This window comes from Trichomycterus rosablanca, chromosome 27, assembly GCF_030014385.1.
Source record: "Trichomycterus rosablanca isolate fTriRos1 chromosome 27, fTriRos1.hap1, whole genome shotgun sequence".
In the NCBI taxonomy this organism is placed as follows: Eukaryota; Metazoa; Chordata; class Actinopteri; order Siluriformes; family Trichomycteridae; genus Trichomycterus; species Trichomycterus rosablanca.
The window spans coordinates 944142-970939 of NC_086014.1; the positions used below are offsets into that span (position 1 = coordinate 944142).

At 42.1% G+C, this 26798-nt stretch overlaps 1 protein-coding gene and 1 long non-coding RNA gene across 2 annotated transcripts; one reads left to right on the plus strand and one right to left on the minus strand.

Moving 5' to 3' along the window:
* Nucleotides 1-2119: 2119 nt before the first annotated feature.
* Nucleotides 2120-12645, plus strand: LOC134304279 (E3 ubiquitin-protein ligase RNF166). The gene is made up of 7 exons (XM_062989890.1): nucleotides 2120-2176; nucleotides 2373-2640; nucleotides 9651-9807; nucleotides 9919-10031; nucleotides 10150-10264; nucleotides 11153-11260; nucleotides 11362-12645. Exons 2-7 carry the CDS (start codon nucleotides 2480-2482, stop codon nucleotides 11425-11427), a joined length of 720 nt encoding a protein of 239 aa, XP_062845960.1. The 5' UTR covers nucleotides 2120-2176; nucleotides 2373-2479; the 3' UTR covers nucleotides 11428-12645.
* Nucleotides 4041-7295, minus strand: LOC134304285 (uncharacterized). Its single transcript, XR_010007801.1, has 3 exons — nucleotides 7188-7295; nucleotides 5585-5646; nucleotides 4041-4135 (listed from the first exon to the last, which is right to left on the minus strand). It is a non-coding gene; the product is annotated as an uncharacterized LOC134304285 (long non-coding RNA).
* Nucleotides 12646-26798: the final 14153 nt, after the last annotated feature.

Here is a 26798-nt window from a genome sequence, read left to right on the forward strand (position 1 = left end):
TAGCAGCTTTTTATCCAAAGCGACTAACTGTACTGTGACAGTATATTGCAGTATATTGCCTTGCAGTGGTGGGGCTTGAACCAGCAACCTTTCTAGTCCTGTACCTTAACCACTAGACTACAACGGCACCTATTAAAATTCTGAACTATCCTAGTTGCACAAGGGAACTCTTAAAAGTAGGATTGACTTGCTGAAAATGAGGATGGGATGGGATGGCATTATCCACCGGACACTGAGAGCTACAACACCGGGGTTAAATTAATAAAAAAGCGTTAACAGTATATTATTGGGTGCCTAATTATCAGTGTTGGGGTAGTTACTCAAAAAAAGTAATCCATTACTCATTACTTATTACTTAACTGAAATTGTAATGGGATTACTTTACTCATTACTTCCTGGAAAATGTCATCTCGTTCCTCATTACTTTACTTTTACGTTACATTCTAAAACCCACACAAATACTGTATACTGGAATCAAATCTACAAAAAAAAAAAAATCCTCTCTTGTGCAGTGATGTGCATGTGTTTGTTTCTGCTTTAAAACATACGCGCCATGAACCAATCAGATTTAACACCATTAAACAAGTTTATTCCTTAATTATTTGTCCTTATACTGGAGGAGCGACTCGGTTCCTTTCGTTCATTTCAAAGAGTCGTTCAATCGAATCGGATCGTTTGCGAACGACTCATCACTCAGTCACATGACCGGCTGTGCAGTTCAGTTGTGGAGTGCATGCACACGTTACTCTGAAATCAGCTTTGTTTTATGCTCTGGGTTTTAAAAAATAATATTTTATATAAAAATGTGAGTAACGCAAGTAACGTAGTTTTTATTAAGTTAGGAGCTGTAATGTCATTACTAAATATTTCACTGTGATGCGTTATATTACTTCGTTACAGAAAAAAGTAATCACATTACTGTTACCCCAACACTGCTAATAATAATAATAATAATAATAATAATAATGATGATAATAAACTACTACTGCCTTACAGTTGTAATAAAAAAAACTCATTAAAAGGTATTGTGATGTAGATTAAAAATAAATAAGAATCTACAAGAAATCTCAATAAACAGAGAAAATAAAAATGTATTGATACACACGAGCAGTTCAAGATTCAAGAGTTTTATTGTCATGTGCACAGAAGAACCAGCAGTTACACTGTACAATCAAATTCTTACTTTATTCGTCCTCCAAACGTCAATTATAAGTATATATTATACATAAAACAAAATTAAACTAACAGAATTAAAACTTAGTATAAAAACTTTTAAAATAAGTATAAAAACTATAAAACTATATGATTTTAAGGTTAAATAAAATTAGTTCTCTTGACGAAGGTCCATGTGCATTATTATTCAACCCCCAGCATTAGCACTGGGACGGTGGTAGCCTAGTGAAAGATTGACAGTTCGAATCCCAGCTCTGCCATGCAGCCACTGTTGGGCCCTTGAGAAAGGCCCTTAACCCTCAAGGGTTTACCCTGCTCTCTGAACCAAACAAGCTGGGATATGCAAAGAAATAAAGAACTTAACTGTACTGTACACTTGTGTGTGTGTGTGTGTGTGTGTTTGTATATATGACAAATAAAGGCATTAGTACTTGCTGGAACATTCTTCTGCCTCGATAACCTTGAAAATGCAAATTCTTTAAGTGCTAACAAGCTTCTGACAGCTCTCATGTGGAATCTTTGCTCATTATCCTGCAAAAGCTTAATTTCTCTCTCACACACACACACACACACAAATATACCGCAATTTAAAATCTCTTACTGCTAATAAATCGCGATAATGTGCCTAAGATAAAGTGTGTGTATTTTGTAAACGTCTGTGGTGTCGCGAGGCATGCTGGGAATCGTAGTCACTAACCGTGTCCGTGTTGTCAAAATAAATATTTAAATAACTACAGTACCCATGATGCACTTAGCGTAAACCACTTGAATACTATCAAAATGACCCGTTATGTTATTTTGCTGCTTTAATATGAACTTATAGCTTCATGATTTTATAAATACATCATAAATAGCCAATATTTTTTAATAATAGCGTTTGCAGAGCTAGTACACAGCGATTGTTTTGGCTGCTCTCGAGTGCGTCTATTGTGTGAAAACGGTGTCACGGGGCGTTCGGGAAATGTAGTTCTACAGCGGCGTGGCAGCGCAGACGCGAGCAAAGGTGAAACTACAATACCCACAATGCACCACGCATAACAGCAAAACAGGCTAACGGTCCTCGTATGCTGGTAATGTTTACTTTGGGTGATCGGTGTGTTAGTATGGATTATTGTGCTGGCAGACAGATGTGGGATGAACTGATGATTGTGTCTTAATTTTGTATACATTGTGCATTAAAAACAGACGTTGTTGTGCAGGATTTGAGTGTATTAGAGACGGACGGATGAATTAATCGCAGGATCGTGCAGAAGAGAGAAGAACAGCAGCAGCAGCAGCAGCAGCATCAGGAGCTCCTCGCTGTTTCATGATGGCGATGTTCCGCAGTTTTGTTTCTGCTGCTCAGCTCAGACCGGCTCATCCTCATCCTCAGCTTCAGCACGGAGAGAGTCTGGAGAGCCAGTTTTCCTGCCCCATCTGCCTCGAAGTTTATCACAAACCTGTCAGCATCTCCAGCTGTGCACATACGTGAGTAACACCTGGATTTACATTAGCTGTACCTGGCGGCTACACACCACTGATACAGTACATGCAACACAGGATTTATAATAGATTTATATAGAATACATTCATATATAATGTTTACTGATCTGAAAATCGTAGCACCGTGGCCTCACAGCGAGAAGGTCCTGGGTTCGAGCCCCAGGTGGAGTTTGCATGTTCTCCCCGTGTCTGTGTGGGTTTCCTCCAGGAGCTCCGGTTTCCTCCCACATTCCAGTGTGAATTGGAGATATAAAATCGTCCATGACTGTGTTTGACGTTAAAAACTTAAACTGATGTCATGTATGTAACCAAAGTGTGTAAAACATGACAAAAAAATCCTCATGTAATAGTTATATGTGCATAATTGTCTTCGTTTTTATTTCTGCTACTTTTGTATTTAACATAAAATTCCAACAATCAGTTGATTTTTTATTATTTTAGGATTTTGGTAGCAATATCTTATTTGTTATTTTAATTTGTAAAAACATATTTTGATTTTATTCTATTTTGTTATTTTATGTATGTTTGTTGACGCCTGCACCAAGAGAAATTCCTTGTACATCTGGTACTTGGCGAACAATAAAGATTCTGATTCTGTAACCCTTTAAATGTACCTTTAAAAGTATTTCAACAATAATTTAATAATTTCCCTGAAATAAAAATATCTATTTATTGAACATTTATATGCTCCTTATGTTTTTACTTTGTGTTTGACATCTGATTGGGTATAAATAAATTAATAGATGTGAATAATTCATCTAACAAATCCTCCACACAGAAAGGACCGTGCCACCCAATAAGCCACCGTGCCACCCTTACGGTAGTACTACAATTATTTCTCATCATGGCTGTTTGAAAGAGCGTTTAGTGTTGCTTAAATAGGCTCAGAGGTCTAAAGCGGCATCCCACCACAGCCGAGACCCGGGTTCTAGTCATGCCATCGACCCCGACCTAGCCGGCACTCTACACACACAGGTGATAAAGGTGAAGGTGAAAAGTGCTGAGACACGACTGAGCCCGTTATACCCGATCATGATTTCCTCACCTGTTATTTATTCACCTGCTTGTAGTAAAATGTTTCAAAACACTTAAACTCTGGATCTAAATTAAATAAATAAACAAATCACAGATTCTTGTTTTTACTGCATTTAACTGGTAATGGGGCGTGTAGATAAACATTATTAAATCTTTGACTTACTGTTTAACGCAGCACGACGTTTATGAAGCAGAACTGAGGAACTGAAGCTGGTGCTGAATCCTCTTTGTGATTATTGTTTTTACCACGGTTTGTTCCTGCATCGGTTTCAGTTCTGAACACTTTCGTTTTCCTTTGATTGTTTTAATTCCTCTAAATGTTCGTTCACATTTCAGTGAGATAAAATGAGCCTACCTTGCTTACCTTTAGAATCATACAGAAAGACAGCTATGGTGCAGAATCAGGGGGAGAAAAGAGGACGGTCGCCCATCCTAGATCTTTGGCCTGTTGGTACAGATGGTCCAGTTTAGTTTGGAACTGAGCTTTGTACATTTAGTATTCTTTCCATAATGTGAACTACACACAATCACTTTGTGCAAAATGAGATATTTATAAACCTGTCACATTCAACTCAGGACTGATTTCTGTCATAAAACATTGACTCATCCAGGTCACAGTTGCAGGTCTGGTTTCACTGGGAGACACTAAGTGCAAAGCAGGATAACCCTGGACAGGATGCAACTACTTCCTCACCCCCCCACCAGCATAGCTAGTCATGTCTGTGTGATGACACTGCAGGGATTCGAACCCTAGTCCGCTGCACCTAGAAAGCTAGAAAGTTCTTACAGAGTACAACATTCTTTGGGTGGGTCCAAACTGGTTTTCTTCAACCTCATGCACTGTTTACATTTGATTGATTTTGTATTAATTATTGCTATATTATTATAGCTCAGTAATTTGTAGATAGCAAACAAACAACTACTGAGTTTAGATGTTTCACTACACCAGTACCTCCTACACCTGTAGGACCGTAAATTTAATCGCACGATAAAAAATGGTTCCAATTAAAACTGGGGCCACGTGTACAATGCGAGACCCATACAGACATGTCTTAATTTATACAGTGTGAAAGAAAATCCAGCAGGCTGCACACATCCCCACCAAACACATGCAGAGTGAATACATTTACTGATTGGACACAGATTCCCACAGACACACTGTGAATCCACACCGTAACCACACCGTAAAAAGCATTTGCACTAAAATACGAGGCCGTCGCTGCAAAAAAGCTCAGAATTTCCATACAGACGAATCACTAACGTCCACAATTTAAACACAAACCAGTTTTTAATATATAGATCGCTACACGCCTAGCAGCCATGTATATCAAACCCTGTTGTTTTTACTACCGCCGTGGTTAAAAATGCATGGCGTACCAGGAGGCGCCTGCACCCACCCACCCACACACACACACACACACAGTTACGCAGAACTAACAGGCTCACACTGATTACAGGAAGCCCACATCAGGGACAGAGCTGCATTATAATCTAATTATAGCTTAAATTTTAATGAAACGGTGTCAGGGCAAGCCTCGTTATATTATCCTCTAACCCATAAAAACACACACACACACTCCAACGCAGCTATCACTTCAAAACACTCATGCACACACACACACACACACACACACACTTCTAGAAGCCAGTTTCAGTCACTTTTCTGAGAAGACTTCTCACAAGACTTTAAAGTATGTTTGTGGGAATTTGTGCCCCTTCGGTCAAAGGAGTGATTGTATGACTTGGCATTAATGTTGGTCAAGAAAGCCTCAGTTCACAGTAATGCTAAACTGTTGCTGCACAGTTGGAGGAGTGTGATTCCCTTTATATTTTTGACTTACAGTATTTCCCCTGAAACACATGAATTCAGTAATTAGAAGGGGCGTCCACATACTTTTGTCCACGTAGTGTATATTGACCTGGAGTGTCGGACGCTCCCTCGTTATTCAGTCAGATCTGTGTAGAGAGAGAGAGAGAGAGCGAGCGACAGGTTTTCACACAGACCCATTGTGTAGATTGTGTAGACTTTACACACACTCTGTCTGTTAATAAGCAACAGAGCGGCTGGATAGAGTAACGAGACTGAATGGGCACATAGTCGTGCCAGGAGGAGAACACGGGCACTGTACAGACACCATCTTCACTTCTATATTCGGCTGTAAGAGAAACCAGCAGATGGTTATTTCAAACTCGTAACTTTTTGAGGTCTTCAGAGCCCCTTCGGCGAGGCTATCCGAAAGAAAAGTGCTCAGTACTAAAGAATCATAACCCTCATTTTTTTTAAATGAGCAGTGTGGGCATCGGGATGGGCGAGTACGAGCACCAAGACTGCAGCAGGAGAGAGAACACAATGTCCTGATCCACACAGATAGCGTCGTTAAACGTGTAGTAAAGTCTGGATCTAATCCTGACCCCTCTGTATCAGAGCCGTCCATCTGAGGAGATGAAGCGAGAGAGAGAGAGAGTGAGAGAGAGAGACAGAGATCAGGGGAACCCATCAGATAATGAGCGTACCTGCTTCAGGAGCGTTTACGCTGTAAAGCTGACGGATTATCTGACACGCTGTCTTTTTATTCGAACTACGAGTATAAACAGTAAGAACTGGTGTTGACAATTTCTAATCCAGATATAAAACCTGCTACATACTGGGTATACTGGGTAAACTGATGAGTACGTTTTCATTTCCCTTTATCTCCCAGTCTAGTCGTATCCAATCACCCAGATACATCATTCCTCTACTGCTGCAAACCCTGAGCCTGACCGAAACGGGCCGTACCTAACACACACCCCTTCCGAATTGTGTAGCAGCCAAATGCTTCTTTTTACCTGCACGAGCTGTAATGCGTATGTAGAGTCACACACTGCTCTCCGTTATTCACCATCCCTGTGGCACGTGCATTTGACCAACCAGCAGAGAGATACTTAGTTCCAATAGTACAGGAATACAAGCACAAGATGGGAATACTCCGGACAGGGCACAGATCCATTGCAGAGCATCGAAACAGACAGTTGTGTCTGTGTAGTTGTCTGGCCGGCTGAGGTTCAAACCCCGGTCTCGGCATAATAAAGTGTCTAGTATAATATATAAACTGCTAATAATTTACAGAAGTGGAAGCAAGTCAATTACTGTAGGACATACGGTGTCATATACTATTTAAGAACTGTTAAAGATCTAAACTGGTTTGTTAGGATCTCCAAAGCTTTGCTTGCTGCCGTCACTCTCGTTCCCTCTCGCCTTCAGTGCTTTGTTTGCTCTCTCATTTATTTCAGCATGTAGGAGTACAAACAGCCTTTTTTGGATTAGCACAGAGAGCTGGATCAAAGCGAGCCCGTATCTCCCTGTTCATATTCCATTAAAGACACGACCCGAATAAAAAAATCCAATTACGTCTGAAGCCGGACCGTCTGCTCTCCGGGGGGCTCTGACCCTCGCGGCCTGTTTTGCTGTTTAATCCCGAATTAAATCTGAGCGGCACGTGTAACAAGCTTCTACAGACCTGAAGTGGTGGAGGGTTCGGTTCCGTCCGGTGTGCTCTGACTGTTGCTTGTGGCATCTTACGACTGCCATGTGGAACGTCACTGAGCTCTCGAGGACTACCTGTTCTGTTGGCCTGCATTCTTGATGCCATGAACCTGTTAAGAATAGTTAAAAAAATAAATAAGAAAGAAGTGTGAAAAAACTAAGAAAAGTACCTACATTTAGTAAAGACTTCATGTATTGTGCACTCCTACCTGATAGGTGGACATATGTATATTAATTTAGGCATGTAGTCTGGACGATGCCTAACTAGCTGCTGAAATAAACTGGAAACTGGAGGTCTTGGTTAATCTTTCTATTATTTCTTTTCCCCACATTTCGACTACTGTGATCATTTCATCACACAGCAGTCACACTTTTCCATCTCGCTATCCCACATTTCCAAGAAATCTCGCTCAATCTGCTCTCACACACACTGAATGCCAGATACTTGAGTTGGATTTGTCTCTGACTCCTTGAGTTCTTCCCTCCCAGACCAACGAGCATCTTGAACCAGACTCACCGATGTGCAGTTAACTAAGGTTTAACAGCCTGCTGTCGGTTGGTACTTATCACTAAGGCCCTACATAATTCACGGCTGTGAAAATCGCATCACGGACTGTGAAGTTGCAATTTAAGGTGTGTTTAGTGATTTAACAGTGGTAGCTTAGTAGGTAGAGCTTTGGACATTAGTTGCTGTTTTATTTATTTATTTTAGTTATAAAAAAAAGAAAAGAGATTTGTGCATTTGAAAGATGTTTCACTTTGGCATTTGCTGCGTTCACTTTACTCAGATTGTGCGTTTCAAAGGGTTTAAAATGCCATGCTCTGTCCGTGTGTATTCAGAGGATGACGGGCTCGGCGAGCACTAAATTAATCATCCGGGCACTAGCTAAAACTTTAATTTAGAGTCGTGTGAAACCTTTGTTTCTTTATTAGGATTTTAACGTCATGTTTTACACATTTGGTTACATTCATGACGGGAACGGTTGCTCATTACACAAGATTCACAAGGTTACATCGAACACAGTCTTGGACAATTTAGTATCTTTAATTCACCTCACTTGCACGTCTTTGGACTGAACCCAGGACCTTCTTGCCGCCCCGTGTGAAACGTAAACAAAAGTATTAGCCACACTAAGGTGTAGATTTAATTTGTACCCTTCTTCAATGGTCGTTTCTAGACTACTTTTGATGTGAAGATACATGAATTACTGCTCATATTAAATATTAAAGGCTTTTTAAGTACAGCTTGAATTTACTTGTTTATTTCTCAGCTGCTTCCGTATTTAGGATCAGATCTATCAGGTAGACTAGGCACATGGAAGGCTTATTACGCCGGGATGCCCTTCTAATTTTATCTGGGTTTAAGAGCGCACTGCCGAGTGCACATACAAGGGATGTACAATATTGACCCTCGCCAGCATGCCTTATATTTGAATGTTATTGATTGAAGGAACGTTATCCAATACCAGCCGGTCCTGTTTAAAAAAGTAACTGCCCCTATCTGATAATCATGATAATTATCTAATAATTGCTTTCAATTCTAGACACGTACAGCCTTGATTACTGCAGCCTGGGTGAATCTAAACAGCTCAAAACAGTCTGAAATATAAGCAGGGGGCAAATACTTTTTCTCTCAGCAATGCCTGTGTGTAGTACACCTCCTATATGGTAATTATTTCTTAAAACCTGAAAACTGCACACCTAAACAAAGCAAAACAAACGAGTGACTAGAATAAAACACGGTCACTGAAGCGAGCCCTCTTGACCTCGGCTGGAGGAGGGAGGAAGTATCACACCATCGCTTTAACGCTCAGTCTTCCTTCCTGTCTCACTCGCTTTGTATTTTTTGACGACAGCGCGATCGAGGAGCTTCTGCCGGCCCCAAAGTTGCCACGCGAATAAACCCAACACCGAGCTGGCAGCGATCCCAGGATGAATTTCTGCTTTATGAATTCCATAAAGCCCGGGCTCATCTATCACAGAGAGAGAGAGAGAGAGAGAGAGAGAGAGAGAAAGGGGCACCGGGTTTGCACTCTCCATCCGTCTTTCGGCTCTGCTGAGTCATGACGACACGCTGGGTCTGGGCCAGGTTCTCCAGATGATCAGGAAAAACCAGTCTCACCTACCGGCAACTTGCTTGATCTGCACAAGTGTTGGGGAAAAGTATGTGCCGATTCCTCCTCTGCACACGCCCAAACCATCTCGATCTGGCCTCCCTGACTGACCTCCAAAAACTCCATACCAAACAATCCACAAACAGTCTAAGCAATTGAGGGTTAAGGGCCTTGCTCAAGGGCCCAACAGTGGCAGCCTGGTAGTGGTGGGTCTTGAACCGGCATTCTTCTGCTTACTAGTCCAGAACCTTAGTCTACAACTGCCTGAACCCATTTACTGTGGTACACTTGTAACTGCTGTTTGTGTTTGTGTGTTTGTGCAGGTTCTGCGGGGACTGTCTCCAGCCGTGTCTCCAGGTCACGTCCCCCCTCTGTCCCCTGTGCCGCATGCCTTTCGACCCCAAAAAAGTGGACAAGTCGTCCAGCGTGGAGAAGCAGCTCTCCTCTTACAAAGCGCCGTGTCGAGGCTGCAGCAAAAAAGTGTGTCGCTCGCTCGCACACACACACACACCTGACTCGCACTTCTTTTTTTTTATTTAACCCACACGTGTGTATTTCTCATTTTAACGCTTGATCTTGTTATATCTGCAGGTCACACTGGTTAAAATGAGGTCACACATCTCGTCGTGCACAAAGGTCCAAGAACAGATGGCCAACTGCCCAAAGTTCACGCCCGTGGTGCCCACATCACAACCTATTCCCAGGTGAGCTTGGCACGCTGTGGAATCTGCCCTCTGTAAAACGCTACCTGCCCTTCCGTACCATGGAGGATTTTTTTCCAGGATTCAGATGGAAATAAATATGTTTTTGTCTTGCGTACAGCAATATTCCGAACCGATCGACTTTCGCGTGCCCGTACTGCGGAGCAAGAAACCTGGACCAACAGGAGCTGGTAAAGCACTGCATGGAAAACCATCGCAACGACCCAAACAAAGTGGTAAGTCAACGTGCCAAGTGCAGCAACAATCTAGTACAGCCTGGTTCACAGTTGGGTTGGGTACAATATGTGCAACCCAGAACATACACAATCACACCGACTGATCGGCTACTCGATGTTCGTTCCCATGGGGGTAAATATAAATACACGTGTCAATAATATTCTCACGCATTTGTGGACAAACTGGAGATCCTCTGTCCATCTTCGGTCATCAGACACTCTCAGCCTTTCCTGGATGCTGCTGACCATGGTCACAATCACCTGTTGACATCACCTGTTTGAAATCACATCATTATTTACATTTACGGCATTTAGCAGACACTTTTATCTAAAGCGACTTACAGTATACTGTCTAAGCAATTGAGGGTTAAGGGCCCAACAGCAGCAACCTGGTGGGGTTTAAACCAGCAACCTTCTGCTAACTAGTCCAGTACCTTAACCGCTAGACTACAACTGCCCTTGTAGCCTAGTGGCTACTAATCATTGTAATCATGTAATCAGTGTAATCATTACTCGCCCTAAATTGCTCCGTCCCAACTTTTTTGGAATGTGTTGCAGGCCTGAAATGCAGGAATGGATGTTTATCAATAAATGAAATGAAGCTGAGCAGATAAAACATGAAATATCGCAGGTTCATCCTGTCTGACATCAAATAAAAGTCAAAGTTAATGTAAGAAACTCTGTGTTTTTATTTAATTTGCATTTTCCACACTGTCCCAACTTTTTCTGATTTGAGTCGTTATAACTACAGTTCCACCGCTATTTGAGCAGCATAAATAACAGAATTAATAAAAATCTTGACTTATTAATCTACATCTTGTGTTTGTTAACATCCATGTTCCGTTGAGCTGTATGTAAATGCACCGACTGTGTGTCCCGTGTGTGTAGGTGTGCCCCGTGTGTTCGGCCATGCCCTGGGGCGACCCCAGCTACAAGAGCTCCAACTTCCTGCAGCACCTTCAGCACCGGCACAAGTTCTCCTACGATACGTTTGTGGTGAGCAGCAGTACAAACCACCAGCAGAACTAGCTGTTCTCTCGTGTTCCTCATATTCATATTCTGTGTGTGTGTGTGTGTGTGTGTGTGTGTGTGTGTAGGATTACAGTATTGATGAGGAGGCGGCACTGCAGGCAGCACTGGCGCTCTCGCTCTCCGAGAACTGAGTCTCCCAGCAGCCTCAAAATCCAGTCAGACCAATCTGAAACCAATCACTTCAATCAAGTGGCCTCTTCAACCAATCACCACGCCCAGCTTTGATCTCTTCAACCAATCGCCACCTTTAGCTTTGATCTATTCAGCCAATCACCACCTCCAGCTTTGATCTCTTCAACCAATCACCATGCCCAGCTTTGATCTATTCAGCCAATCACCACGCCCAGCTTTGATCTCTTCAACCAATCACCACGCCCAGCTTTGATCTATTCAGCCAATCACCACCTCCAGCTTTGATATCAACCAATCACCACCTCCAGCTTTGATCTATTCAGCCAATCACACCTCCAGCTTTGATCTATCCAGTCACCACCTCCAGCTTTGATCTATTCAGCCAATCACCACCTCCAGCTTTGATCTATTCAGCCAATCACACCTCCAGCTTTGATCTATCCAAACAATCACACCTCCAGCTTTGATCTATTCAGCCAATCACCACCTCCAGCTTTGATCTCTTCAACCAATCACCACCTCCAGCTTTGATCTCTTCATCCAATCATCCACCACACTGCAGACATGTCGAGAACACCCCACCTCACTTATCCCACATTTTACTGCTGTTTTACTACGTTTACTTGCTTCTTCCTTCTCAAATCATCTCACCCTTCCTCAGCTGATTAATCTGTGCAAGTTGGTTTGTGTCATGCTTAGAATTTCTTACCCAGAATTCCTCTTTACCTGCACTGACGGAGACAGCACTGTCACCCTACCTGCTGCAGCCAATAAAAGCCGCCGGGCGCGGTGAACACTTTAGTTCAGAGGAGTGTCGCTCGGTGATGTCGCTAAACTGCCACAAACGGCCTTGTGCCAGTTACACCATCTTCGCTATGGTGACCGTATCAGTGATGGATGTCTCGGTGACACTTTTAGAAAGACAGACACAGAGAGACACACGATGAGAGAGAGAGAGACGATGAGAGAGGGCGACTCTCCAGACTGTACAGCGCAGGAGAAAACCAAAATAAATGATGATATAAACGTGTCCTGTGGAACTGACTCAGCTTTAGGCAATACCAGTACAATTCACACCATCATCCATCACTCAACGATGGCCACTTTTATACAATTCCAGTCATCACGGACACTCACAGTTTTTTACACGACTAAATTCTAGTGCTGATGTTCTTTTATAGCTCTCTGATAAAATGCTAGCGCTGCGTTATCCTTCACTCGGCTTCTAACTGCTTTATCTTTAACGATTTTTTTTTACGATGCATCGGATTCAAAGAAAATCTATATTTTTGGAAACTTGTCATTCAAAATGGTGCACTAATAATGAAAAAGTGAAAGGAGTGAACACACACTGACATGTTTTTATATATCAAGAGTCTCCCATGGTGGTGACACGAAGAGGGTTAAAGGTGCAGATGCGAATCTCGACCACTAGGTGGCACTAGGTGATGGCTGAATGTGAGGGGAGTCATTTAGGGTGTAGATTATTGGCAGGACAGTGTGATACTGATATGGATCACCAGATTTCCATCAATATTTATTAGTTTCTAAGTGTTTAAGGCATTTAAAGGGTGACACAGATAATGAAACAAGGTAAATTGTGTCTGATTGGAGCTCGGTCGCTTTATTCCAGTCAGGTTGTGCACAGGTTGCATTTAAACCTGACGGGCACAAGAAGGTTTATAATAAATGAACATAAATTATATGCATGTAATAGTGAAATGCGATTAACACATTGTGTGTGTTTGTTCACCGTGTGGCATTACGTTACATTAGGGAGTGAATTTATATCATTTTCATCAGTCGCTTTATCCTGGTCAGGGTCGCCGCAGGTTCGGTTTCACCAGGGCAGCCAATCCGTCGCAGGACTTCGGACACCCCCGAGACCACTGCCAATCGTCTGTCCGATAGTGCCACTCGCACACTAGAAACATGTCCTGGCTGATCTGAGGGAAGTTGTAGCCAAGCAGTTAAGATACTGGACTAGTAATCGAAAGGTTGCTGGTTTAAGCCCCACCACTGCCAGGTTGCCACTGTTGGGCCCCTAAGCAAGGCCCTTAACCTTCTATTGTTTAGACAATATACTGTCACAGTACTGTAAGTCGCTTTGAATTAAAGCGTGTAAATATAAACGATCTGGATTTCATTAGTGAACGCTTTCGCCTATGATGTAGCAGACTAGCATAAGACTTAATCCACAATCTGTGTTAACAGAATTGAGTTGTTTAAACTTGGTGCCCGAGTTGAAATGTAATTAAAATGAATTTGAATAAATAATTAATTCAATCTGAATGAAAACAAAATAGCAAAACTTAAGGTGCTCCAAAACAAGGAACCACATCAGACCAGCTGTGCTTGTGTATATGTGAAGTGTTTGTATGAATAAGAGGTAAAAACATGAATATAAAACATTCAGATCATTTAATGTGGTTTTCATTTAGCTCTGATTATTCTGAACATTTATTTTAATCAGGGTTTATTGTTCGGTGGGATTGATGGCGGTGTAATGGAATCACGCTGCATGTGCAGACTGATGAGAGTGGAAATACCATTTTGCCGGGCAAAAATATTCTATTTAGGATCATATTTCTCCCTGATAGTTTCTGATCGTCGAGTGCCGAGTTTCTTTAAGGATGTCGTTTGTAATTGTGCTGAGTTTTTTTCTGTTTGTTCCTCATTAGTGTTTAAAACCTTTTAAAGAGACCAAAGGTTTTACACGAAAAGAAGAACGAGGGAAACTTGTGTGTATATAAAAGCAACTTTACGCCCGCGCCTTGTTACTGTGGTGAGTTTTGACCCCGTTTAAGGAACGAGTTAAACAAAAGACTAAATCAAAAGATCTACACGGGAATAAAATGCACCTCAGACTGGGTCAACAAAAGGAAACTATTCAGCACCATGGACCCGTTTCATATAAGATATAATTTCAAGGACGGGCGGGGGCGGGAGGATTTAAGATAAAATGATACGACGAGCATAACAAAAAAGACAAAGTGCATAATACCAGTACTACTCACCAGTGACGGAGAATCAGTGGGAACCCTGAGCTTTTTTTTGGCTCATTTCAGCTTTAGCTTGTGGGCTTCATTTTTTGTTATTACGTGATTGAAATAGGTTTGTGTCAAACACATCAAGAGGAGCAGGCGGATGTTATTAAAAGTGAGTGCATTTCAGAGTGTAATTGTCAAAAAAACAGAAAAAAATTTATATATATTTATTCTTTCTGTGGGGCCGGTGGTTGGGGGCCAGTGCTTTAAAAGGCAATGGCGATCGAATGCTCTTGCTGTTGACCTTACAGACATTAGTGGCTGTGTGTGTGAGAGAGGGAGGGAGGGAGGGAGGCTGATTGGGTTCCTTATTGCTGCTGCAAATGTGACTTCTGCTGGCTGGTCCAGGCAGTCACAGAGCTTAGCGTGTCTCTCTATGAGACTCCAGTGTGTGAACACCACGGCACTGGCACTGCTCTGTCTGGACGGAGATAATCATTGGGCACGACTAGATTGGGGGGAAAAGGTGAAAAATTGGGGGGGGGGGAGAACCGCTACATATAATTCTACAATCTGATGATTATTGTTGATGAAGATAACAGCTATCGTGGTATAAAAATGATACACATAATACATGAATACTATGAGTTGAAGGTGTAGTTGTGTGTCAGGAGTGTAAGAAACTATCACACACACACCTGGGTAAGAATAAACACACATTTTTAGGCCGATTCCAAATCTCTGCTGATTATATTATATATTATATACACTGGTACATTATAAAACTAAACTGAACGTGTCTGTCTGTAGTGTGCAATATTATTCTGCTTATACTCGCCTGAAAAATGAAAGGTGGACAGAATACAGAGAGTATGAGTACGAGTTTTGACCTGCCAAATTTACTCCAGAGTTCCAGACTTTGGTTACAACAGGACGTCTGGTTTTATAACATGATTAATGCTAAAAAGAAAGTGTTTGAATAACGTGTGTGTTCATGTGCATTGATGTGTTGTAGATGTTAATAAGCGTTATGAAGATGCAGGCGGTGCCACTGTTCTGTAAGAATCTTGTTCTATGGAAGGAAAACGGTGATGAACCTGCGGCTGTGTGAACGATGTTCGTGTTTTTAATCGTTTACTTTCTAAGTGTGTGTAAAATATCATGTGCAAATAATTCTCATGTTCACAGCTGTAGCATAACACACAAAAGGTTTCTCAACTTTTTTATAAACGCCGAGTCTTTTCCGGTTAAAGATTAAAAGAAAGATTTTTACACGTTCATGCGTTCTACTGAGCGACGCTACGTGTTTCTGGTATCGTTGGACGTGTTCTGGTTTGAACCTGGTGGACAGCAAATTTACCACAGTACGGGAGAGAATGACGATGGTTTTATAAATACACGTGACTATTTTTCTTGTAGCTGCTAGCAGGAGAAGGAAAATTCAGGAGGACCTACAGACGGGAAGTTTACTGCAGCATACTGGCATCATGACGGATCTTTAGACTGCAGGAGGGTCGCGCGTGTGTGTGTGTGCGCCCTCCTAATGGAAATATGCATTCATGATTGAATAATGCTATCACAGTAATAACAGCGACTGATCAGACGCTAACCCCGATGTGACATTTGATGCTGTAACACTGTTTGGTTTGAATAAAATATCTATATGATGTACAGTGTATCACAAAAGTGAGTACACCCCTCACATTTCTGCAGATATTTAAGTATATCTTTTCATAAGACAACACTGACAAAATGACACTTTGACACAATGAAAAGTAGTCTGTGTGCAGCTTATATAACAATGTAAATTTATTCTTCCCTCAAAATAACTCAATATACAGCCATTAATGTCTAAACCACTGGCAACAAAAGTGAGTACACCCCTTAGTGAAAGTTCCTGAAGTGTCAATATTTTGTGTGGCCACCATTATTTCCCAGAACTGCCTTAACTCTCCTGGGCATGGAGTTTACCAGAGCTTCACAGGTTGCCACTGGAAAGCTTTTCCACTCCTCCATGACGACATCACGGAGCTGGCGGATATTCGAGACTTTGCGCTCCTCCACCTTCCGCTTGAGGATGCCCCAAAGATGTTCTATTGGGTTTAGGTCTGGAGACATGCTTGGCCAGTCCATCACCTTTACCCTCAGCCTCTTCAATAAAGCAGTGGTAGTCTTAGAGGTGTGTTTGGGGTCATTATCATGCTGGAACACTGCCCTGCGACCCAGTTTCCGGAGGGAGGGGATCATGCTCTGCTTCAGTATTTCACAATACATATTGGAGTTCATGTGTCCCTCAATCAAATGTAACTCCCCAACACCTGCTGCACTCATGCAGCCCCAGACCATGGCATTCCCACCACCATGCTTGACTGTAGGCATGACACACTTATCTTTGTACTCCTCACCTGATTGCCGCCACACATGCTTGAGACCATCTGAACCAAACAAATTAATCTTGGTCTCATCAGACCATAGGACATGGTTCCAGTAATCCATGTCCTTTGTTGACATGTCTTCAGCAAACTGTTTGTGGGCTTTCTTGTGTAGAGACTTCAGAAGAGGCTTCCTTCTGGGGTGACAGCCATGCGGACCAATTTGATGTAGTGTGCGGCGTATGGTCTGAGCACTGACAGGCTGACCCCCCACCTTTTCAATCTCTGCAGCAATGCTGACAGCACTCCTGCGCCTATCTTTCAAAGACAGCAGTTGGCTGTGACGCTGAGCACGTGCACTCAGCTTCTTTGGACGACCAACGCGAGGTCTGTTCTGAGTGGACCCTGCTCTTTTAAAACGCTGGATGATCTTGGCCACTGTGCTGCAGCTCAGTTTCAGGGTGTTGGCAATCTTCTTGTAGCCTTGGCCATCTTCATGTAGCGCAACAATTCGTCTTTTAAGATCCTCAGAGAGTTCTTTGCCATGAGGTGCCATGTTGGAACTTTCAGTGACCAGTATGAGAGAGTGTGAGAGCTGTACTACTAAATTGAACACACCTGCTCCCTATGCACACCTGAGACCTAGTAACACTAACGAGTCACATGACATTTTGGAGGGAAAATGACAAGCAGTGCTCAATTTGGACATTTAGGGGTGTAGTCTCTTAGGGGTGTACTCACTTTTGTTGCCGGTGGTTTAGACATTAATGGCTGTATATTGAGTTATTTTGAGGGAAGAATAAATTTACACTGTTATATAAGCTGCACACAGACTACTTTTCATTGTGTCAAAGTGTCATTTTGTCAGTGTTGTCCCATGAAAAGATATACCTAAATATCTGCAGAAATGTGAGGGGTGTACTCACTTTTGTGATACACTGTATGTGTAGCAGTTTTCTCCTCAATAAAATACGCCGACACGTCTAATTTCAGCAACATTTCAGTCTCTGTTTATTGATTTTTTTATTTAGGTTAATTAAAGTTCACTTTATTCTGGCAAGGTTTGCAGTGGGCCAGTTTCCACTGGGAAACACTGGGCAGCGTGCCAATCCAATGCAGGACTTGGGAGCAGCCAAACTCCCCTGAATTTGGGGGGTGTCCTAAGCCCGAATTAAATAAGGCGGGTTGTGTCGGAAAGGGCATCCAGCATAAAAACTGTTCAAGATCAGAAAAAATCATCTACAGATAGCATTAGAGATAGACTTTTTAAATTACATTGGGTCTGTGTGAAAACCTAGTGACCCGCCCTGCTCCGTACTGCCTACCTGATCAGCTCCTCAGTAGAGAGGATTCTAATAACACACGGAGCTCATAATCAGATTATTTAGACACTCTACTTATTAAACTGTCCCTGACGCCCCAATTTACAGATAAACGACGCTTGTATAATCACACCTTTATACAGATTAAACATCAACGAGAATATTTACATTTGGAAAGAACTCCATTGGCTGCTCCGCATTTTATTTGTCTGCCTTGTTTGTAGTTCTTGGTGAGAAGAGTCGTGTCGCACTGAATGCTGGGATTGATTTCAGCGCTGAGGAGGCGTCGGACGCTCCCTCGTTATTCAGTCAGATCATCACTCAGAATTAAGGCGCCTCAGTAGGAGCATTTTAAGGAATCTAGACATTACGAATTTAGACATGCCCTCTTCTCAGAGTGTAGAATGATGGGAGATCAGGTTTTCACACAGAGCCGAGGTGTTATTATTATTATGCTTTCTGAATTGTTCTACCTTATTTGTGAAGAAAATCGACCGATACATTTCTAAATGAATAACACAGTTGGGCGTCTCTACTCCTGTTTCACTGAGAGCACATAGTTTTGGGGTGCGCTTGCTACCACACCAGCTTAATTACCGACACTGAATACACTCCTGACGATCTCTTAAAGTGGATAAGTTCTTTTTTGTGCACAGAATGGGGGGCACGGTGGCCCTGCCGGGGGCCACAAGAGCCTAAATACAATTGCTGGTTGCCCAGGCGATGACAGTCTTCAGAGGTGCTGTAGCTGGAAGGTGAGGCGGTCGTCCTGGGAGATTGGATCCTGCGCCGAAACACGCAGACGCTCCTGCACGTGCGAGCGGGTACGGAGGGTTCGAACGCGACGTCCGTCAGTGGTGGATGTCGGGTGACTGAGTTAGTGCGCCAGGATATGAGCTGCTGTATTACGATTTACAAATGATAGATGGGCGAGAAGCCGCGGGTTAGTGCCACACACGGCCTTTTGTGTTGGATATGAACTGCATGTGTGTTCGCTTAACAGTGTGAAAGTATCAAGGGTCAAATAAACTGCAATAAAGCACTATGACGTTTTTTACTGGAGGTGGAGGAATCATAATATAGGCCAGTTTCTCTACACGTGGTACTGAACAGAGCTGTCCTGAGACATCAAGCCAAGAATCTGCATTAAATCTGCATTTGTAAACAAGACGACATTAAAGTCTAGACTGGACTTCAAATAACAGCGTGAGGGTTCATACATGGCATAATTACTCTTAATTAATCTTCCTACTTAAATCCCATCTACGTATAAACTATTTCATTCTGAGCTAGAAGAGCCATCAGAGGGCGCTCGGGTGGCGCAGGAGTCTAACACGCCACCACTGTTGAGATCTCAAGCTTTCAAGTCCCTATCGGCCTACCGGGCACCTACACAGACACAGGAATGGCTGTGAACCTTTAGGGAGTGGGACAATGGTCCAAACAGGGTTCCTCATAGCTGCTGCTACTACGACGTCAACCAGCAAGTCTAGGCGCGACCGATCACGGATGGCACCGCAGCACTTCGCTACCCTGTGACAGCCCGTCCCTGCTCAAAATTATGCCAGCCCACTACTGCTGGGATCCAGGGTACAAATCCCCAGCGGTGCTTGGGCCACTGGACGTCAACATACAGACATGCAGTAATTGGCTATCTCTGAGAGGAGGGATGCTCGAGGTCCCATAATGGACAGGAGTCCTTTTTAGGGTGTGTTCATGCATTGTGCCCGGTGATTCCGGGGACACCGGACCCCCCACAACCCTGATCAGAATAAAACATGAATGAAAAAGCACACAGGATTTAAAACATGAGTTACCCAGGCATGTGATAAATGTATTTTTTATGACGATTAACAGACTTTTAACTGGCTGTATTCACATTTTCTTTCCTTTCTTTTATTCTCAGCTGAACCCGTGAGCATCTAAGAGATGATTTGTTATTAACACAGTTGAAATAATCGAGTGGGATTAGTAACGAGTCCCACCACCTTTTCTCCACGGTGCCGACCTTCACATGGGAGGCTGCGCTCTCGTCTCGCTCTTCAGGCGTGAGTGTGTGTGATGGGGGGGGGGGAGCTGTGTATTCATACACACACTATAAGCACTTTCACTAAAAGCTTGTCGGGGTGAAGTGTTTTAGCGTGAGAGGAAACGTAACAGCGAGGTGTAAGAGCTTCGTCCTTTCAGATTCTGGATTTCCCCCCCAGAGAGCCCGGACATAAATGACATGAAGCTGATAAAACTGGAGTTTAATTGATCAGAGCTTCATCTGAAGTGTTTGATCAGTATACCAGAGTTTCTCTGCTTATCGGTGCCATTTCCGTCCCCAGGACATTAGATGTTTACATTTATATAAAAAATTAACTTTAAAATGCATTTTTAATTGAGCGTGAGTGTCCTGCACATTTATCTAATTGCAATTTTGGATAAATAATTTAAAACGTCTATAAAAAAACCCTATAACACTGAAAAATAGTATTGGTTATATGTCCCAGCTCTCTAACACGACACTTTAGAATGAAATATAAGAGTAAAATCTGCAGTTTGGTGACTCCAGATCCCGTCTATGTTTTTAATCTTTATTTTCCGTAAGAAATGTAGAATAATGTGGTTAAAATCCATGTTTTAGTTCCTCAGTCCTGTTACCCTCACATATTCATCCTTCTAAAAAATGAACAGAAATGTCCATCATCTGTATCTACTGATGGTCATGGGAAGATAATATTGTTTGATAATATTGTAACTCTGACTGAGAAGATAAATCTCCACGTTCATTCCTGTTTCCTACATTTATTCTTAGTTGTTTTATACTTATTAAAAAAAATAACATTTTAACTACTCCTTAGCTTTAAACTTAAGACTCATTGTACATGTTCGATAAACGATAAGAAAAATGTAGTTTGTTCTATACGAGGATCTTCCATCCATTATCGTAGCCACACAGTAAATACCGGTGCTGCTACCATCAGAGATAATATTTGTGATGGAAATTTAATCCCACACTTAGAAACACAGGACACGCCAAATTTATCGCAGGTATTCAACTTTATTCCATGTAATGATGACACAGTGCTCTGTGCTGAGTGATGGCGACTGAGATTTATGAGTTTAGGGAAAGTGAGCTGGATGTTTGACCAGCCGGGTGGACGCTACGGGCGCCTGCTCCAGAGCGGAGCCGCCACTCGACCCTCGAGGTGAAAGGCCATGACATGGAAAGCAAACGCAGCAGAGTGTCGGGAGCCGGCCAAAGTCAGACGGCTCAAAAACAACGGCTGGATAAAACTGGAAACGGGCCTCAAAATGTTAAAAGCGCCGCACCTGTTCGGAAGCTTTTTTCCACAACAAGTGGACAGATATAAGCACCAGGCCCCCCATTCCTCCTCGCTCGCTGTGGCATGGTTTGGGTAACAAGTGCAACGCATTGCATTCATGCAGTGTGTCAGCAAGTTGCCGGAGCTTGATATTTATACGCCGCCAACACTCGCTGTGGAAAATATTCCACCAGCTCCAAGGTCGACCACCGAAATATCCCCCTACGGTCAGATAGCATCCGCTGGATGACCTAAATATAGGTTAGCTGGGTCTTCACAGGGCTAAAAGTGGCAACTGGCAACTATCGGAATAGTGTGCCACGACGCAATGGAGATGCAAAGTGCTTATTATAATCGCTCTGTATTTATAGACTGTAAACTCTGTATTCATAACCGAGAGCTCCGCTTATCTTCGGGGGCCCGGTGCTTATTTTTGCAGGTCTCATCACATGCTTCGGTAACGCTGATAGCTGTTGAATACTGATTATGATAGTCACTGGCAGATCACACTGGAAAAATAATCAACTTTGACCTACATGCTAATCACAAATTTAAAATCAAATGCTAAGACAGAACGCACCAATGGTCGACCATCAGCTGTGCTGTAGAAAGTATTTGATTCTCACACCTGAGTAAAAGTAATGACGGAGTATTTTTTAAGAAGGGGAAGTAAAATAACCCACAACTAAGCTTCTATTTTATTGGAAACCTTAAAAAATGTCGTACAGGCAGTGGCGGGCAGCACGGTGGCTTAGAGGGTAGCACTGTCGCCTCACAGCAAGAAGGTCCTGGGTTCGATCCACAGGTGGCATGTTCTCCCCGTGTCTGTGTGGGTTTCCTCCGGGAGCTCCGGTTTCCTCCCACAGTCCAAAAACATGCAAGTGAGGTGAATTGGAGACACAAAATTGTCCATCACCATGTTCGACATTAAACTTGTGAACTAATGAACCTTGTGTAACTACCGTTTCTATCATGAATGTAACCAAAGTGTAAAACATGACGTGAAAATCCCAATAAACAAACAAACAAACAGGCAGTGGCATGTTTCACAGCCTTCAACGAGAGAGGTCCTGTCAAAAGTTGCGATGGGCATTTTTGATCTCAAGTACACGTGTTGTGTTGTGTTAAATTAATTGTGAGAGTATGGTTGGCATAAAATGTCATTGGCGCAGCAGCCTATCACGCTAGCACACCAACACTGGGACCCGGGTTTAGATCTCAGTGGTGTTTCCGCCCGTCCAGGAGTTTTACAGTGGAAATCCTGACCAGTATAAAGCATGATGACATAAACAAATAGATAATGAAATGTCATTAATGACATTTGTGATTAAATGAGTATAACTCAGGTATGAGTGAGTTAAGGAGACGTTTGCGTTTTACTAATCCTGAAATATATGATCGGATTTGTCAGATTACCATTACATTCTACATTTTTGGCATTTGGCGGACGTTTTTATCCAAAGCGACTTACAGTACTGTGACAGTATATTGTCTAAGCAATTGAGGGTTAAGGGCCTTGTTTAAGGGCCCGACAGTGGCAACCTGGCAGTAGTGGGGCTTGAACCAGCAACACTTGGATTACTAGTCCAGTACCTTAACCACTATATCCTAATAATGAGGTATCATTCATATAAGAATCAGCAGCAGATTAATCAGTAACACTTACATTTTATTCAAAGTGACTTTCAGATATGACAATACAATTCAACTGAGGGTTAAGGGCCTTGCTCAGGGGCCCAACTGTGGTGGTGGTGGGGCTTGAACACCCCCTATAACACTCTGATTACTAGTCCAGTGTATTAACCACTAAGCTACCATTTGTCCCTGTAACAAATAAATAAAATAAAATCTTACTTTTGGTCCTAGGGTCTCGTTTTTCTTTCCTCTCTCCGCTCTCTCCTCAGCTGTCTGCGACTGTTCCTCAAGTGACACTTTCACCTCAATCTGACAAAAGAAATGTACATTTGACACAGTTTATCATTTATATAGTTTAGCATTTGCAACTACTGTATTTCGGATGAACAGGTTACATGATGGTGTTATTTTACTGACAAAAATGTAAATGAATTGCAGCTAAAATCTTGACCTCCGGTGATTGGCGGCTGCAATGTCATTTCACAGACATGTAATAAGTTGCATTAGACCCAGGTTGGGTCCTGATTCTACCAGACATGTTCAGCCAATTCATCATGATCCAAAAGTGACTTTTCTTCTAATTTCTTTAGTATTGATGGAAGGATACACAACTACACCACCAATCCCACATGGGGTCTTCATTATTATTCAAGAACTGTCAACAATCCCAAATATTATGCTGTCATGTTTTGGATGTGTCTAATATTTTTTACTTAGTAATACAAACAAGCCTGACATGATTATTATTTTAATTGACTAAATGTGTTCTGCAATGTGGTTATATATAAATATCACGTGATTATTAACGTGTCATCATTACAGCCCATTCAGTTATTTTAATTTGGAACGTTAGTTTAAGTGAGAAACAGACAACCTAACGTTAGCTCAGCTGTCAGCAGTAAATAAACGGCTTAATTTAACATTTTAAAACATTAAACGTTTTGTTTTTAACAAAATTAATCTCCTTTCATGTTAAATAAGAATACATATTTTAAAAATAACAATTTTACAACGTTCATACCTTAAATTATCTGTTCACTGGGTGTGACAATTAGGCTGTATCCCAATCTGCATCCTGTGTACTTTCTAGTAAGTGAAAATGGTACGTTGAAGTTAGAGGTAGTGTACACTACTTAGGGGGAGTCGGCACCTGGTTCGGTTCGGTGAGTCGGTTCGTTGAGTCGATACAAGCCCTGTTAAATAACTTGGCAAAGGTTCTTTTAATACAGTGCATAAAGAATAATAATACTAAATTGTGTCAGAAAATCATGTATTCTTATCGATTAAATTACGGGAAAAATATATCATAAGGTGCATGGGGAAAACAGCAAAATGAACTAAAACAAGGTCATTTAGCAAGTGAGTCGGTCATGTTTTCATTTGAAGGTGGTTAAAGTGAAGGCTCTAGAATGTTTTACGGGTGTGAAGGAAACCATATTGATGCCTGTGGATTTAAAGTGAGATGTCCAACAAGATCATAATTTTGGCCATCTAGTGTAACTTTGTATTTGCACTCTGATTAGAAGGTACAATTAAGTCCTAATATTTTAGTAGTAGATTTATGCCAATTAAAACTGGATGCTGTATCTAGACAAGAGGGGAAAAAAACAGGAACAGGTAAATATTAATATTACTCTGTGAGCTTAACAGGTCTCGTGATGAGGAGGACCGGGGCAATGAACAAAATACCATAAGAAATGGTACAGCCTCAGGACTGTTCTTTTAGAAGCATGGGCACAGGTGTCTGGTGTGGACAGCTAACTCAGTCGCCTCAATGGAAACTCATTTCCACTGCTCTGTGCCAGGACCGAGTGAGAGATGGAAGCCCATTCTGATGCTCAGTCAAAAATAGCCAGATCTAATCTATTTTCGGCTCTGTGAAGTAAAGAGAGTAGGTCCATTCCTCTCTCGGCTCGGCACTGGCGTATTTTTAGATCCACTCAGCGCTTTTGTGGAGTCAAAGTAGCTATAGATAGAGGTTTGAGAGATCATCTGATGCAAACATATCTGAGGGCAGTGGCGGGGGAAGTCACGATCGCATCAGCGGGAGTTCAGGCCACGCTGCCCTTGAATACATTCACTGAATATGATGTGAATCTTTTTGAGAATGCATTTTAAAATACAGCTTAAGAAACAATTCAGAGCCACACATACATATCCACCTATATATCTAATGATCAAATTAGCATATCAATAATGCTGTGAGATTTTTATGTCATTATCATTATTAAACTGATTCATGGTGACCATGTAATTGTGTCTGGTCGTCCTCTTCCTCTTTTACCTTCAACTCATCCAATAACTGTCATTTCTTATAAACTGGTTCTTCTCACAATGCGACCAAAATAAAAGAGCTATTTTTTGACCATTGGATACTCTACTGTTAAAAATGATCCATGTAGGCATCGAAATCTGCTTTCAAAGTGTCCTGGGTTACCAAATAATTATTAAGCTTGGTTATAAATGACAGGTGACAGTGGTAAACATGCTCCTGTCTCAGTTTCAGGTTAAACAATAAATACAGCATTTTAAAATTGTCTCTAATTTAACACAGATCAAAAATAACTCATTTCAAGTTTGTGCATTGCGATTAACTTAAATTGAGATAAAGCTTCTAAACAGACAGTCTTACTGGCCTCAATGTCCAAAAGCTTTTCCCCCAAATTTGTGACGGGAGTCTAGAAAAAACTCGACAGGTGTAAATTCAGAGTATGAAAGGTGAAGAATGGGCCGGACAGATCGGCTGAGGAATCAGTCTGGCTGGAGCCTGCAGTGTCATGGTTCTTGTAAAATCACAGAAAGCTTGGCAGACACAGCCTGACCCTGGATCCCTTACGTCTGACCCGATGACCTGCCCTCCTACACTTTACTGCCCTTTAAAAGGGTATGAGCTCTTCAAACATTGCAGGCTGGTGCTGTTATGAGATGTTCCCTGGGTACTACAGTAAAATGTCCTTGTGAAGCAAAAGTATAAAATATGAAGACATTCAAGATTCAAATCGCCAGCTATGCTAACAGACAGTCCAGCGTCTCCTGAGAGGTATTTTGGCCAGGGATTCCAGGGAGAACCGGACCCACCAACTCTGGGTGACTTTGACCAAGATAAAGCAGTGGCACAAAATAAAAATAAAATGAAACATGAAGATACGGCATATTGTAATAGTGTGTAAAAATATTAAGAATTTTCTTCCCATTTAATTTTCATCAAAGGCTTTATCCTGGTGAGGATCAGGGCGGGTCCAGTTTCATCGCAAAACACTAAGTGAATTAAAGATATCCTGGTCCAGGTCCATCGAAAGAACCATACAATGTTTTCAATCAGGTCCTGCACTGTTAGTGTATTTGAGATGGAAGCTTTAATGGTTTCCCAGAGGGACAAACCCGAGAACGCTTTAGAATGCAAGCTGGAACCTCGTCTTTACTTTACAATTAGCAAAGGAATATAAGCCATACCGTACTAATAACTTTGTGCTACTCATGTCAGCTTGTAACCAGAAGGCAAGTGTCTGTCCCATGACAGGTGGTTAACTGAGTCTGGCAGTGTGTGTGTGTGTGTGTGTGTGTGTGTTCTCAGTGTGTCTGTGTGTACTAAATCAGGCAGCAGTGGCTCCGGCCTGTACGTGTTCCCACAAACTGCAGCATGTCGTCCATCACTCACATTCTGCTGAAAAAATACCGATTTATGACTTACTGACTGGGTACTGACCCAACACCCTCCTGTTTTACTCACTCTAGTCTCAGCT

Bases quoted from the DNA above. Each gene is read 5' to 3' on its own strand.
- LOC134304279 (XM_062989890.1), top strand. From the start codon at position 2,480: ATGATGGCGATGTTCCGCAGTTTTGTTTCTGCTGCTCAGCTCAGACCG. The intron at 10,032-10,149 runs GTGAGCTTGGCA...TCTTGCGTACAG, and splicing joins ACATCACAACCTATTCCCAG to CAATATTCCGAACCGATCGA. The intron at 10,265-11,152 runs GTAAGTCAACGT...CCGTGTGTGTAG, and splicing joins GCAACGACCCAAACAAAGTG to GTGTGCCCCGTGTGTTCGGC.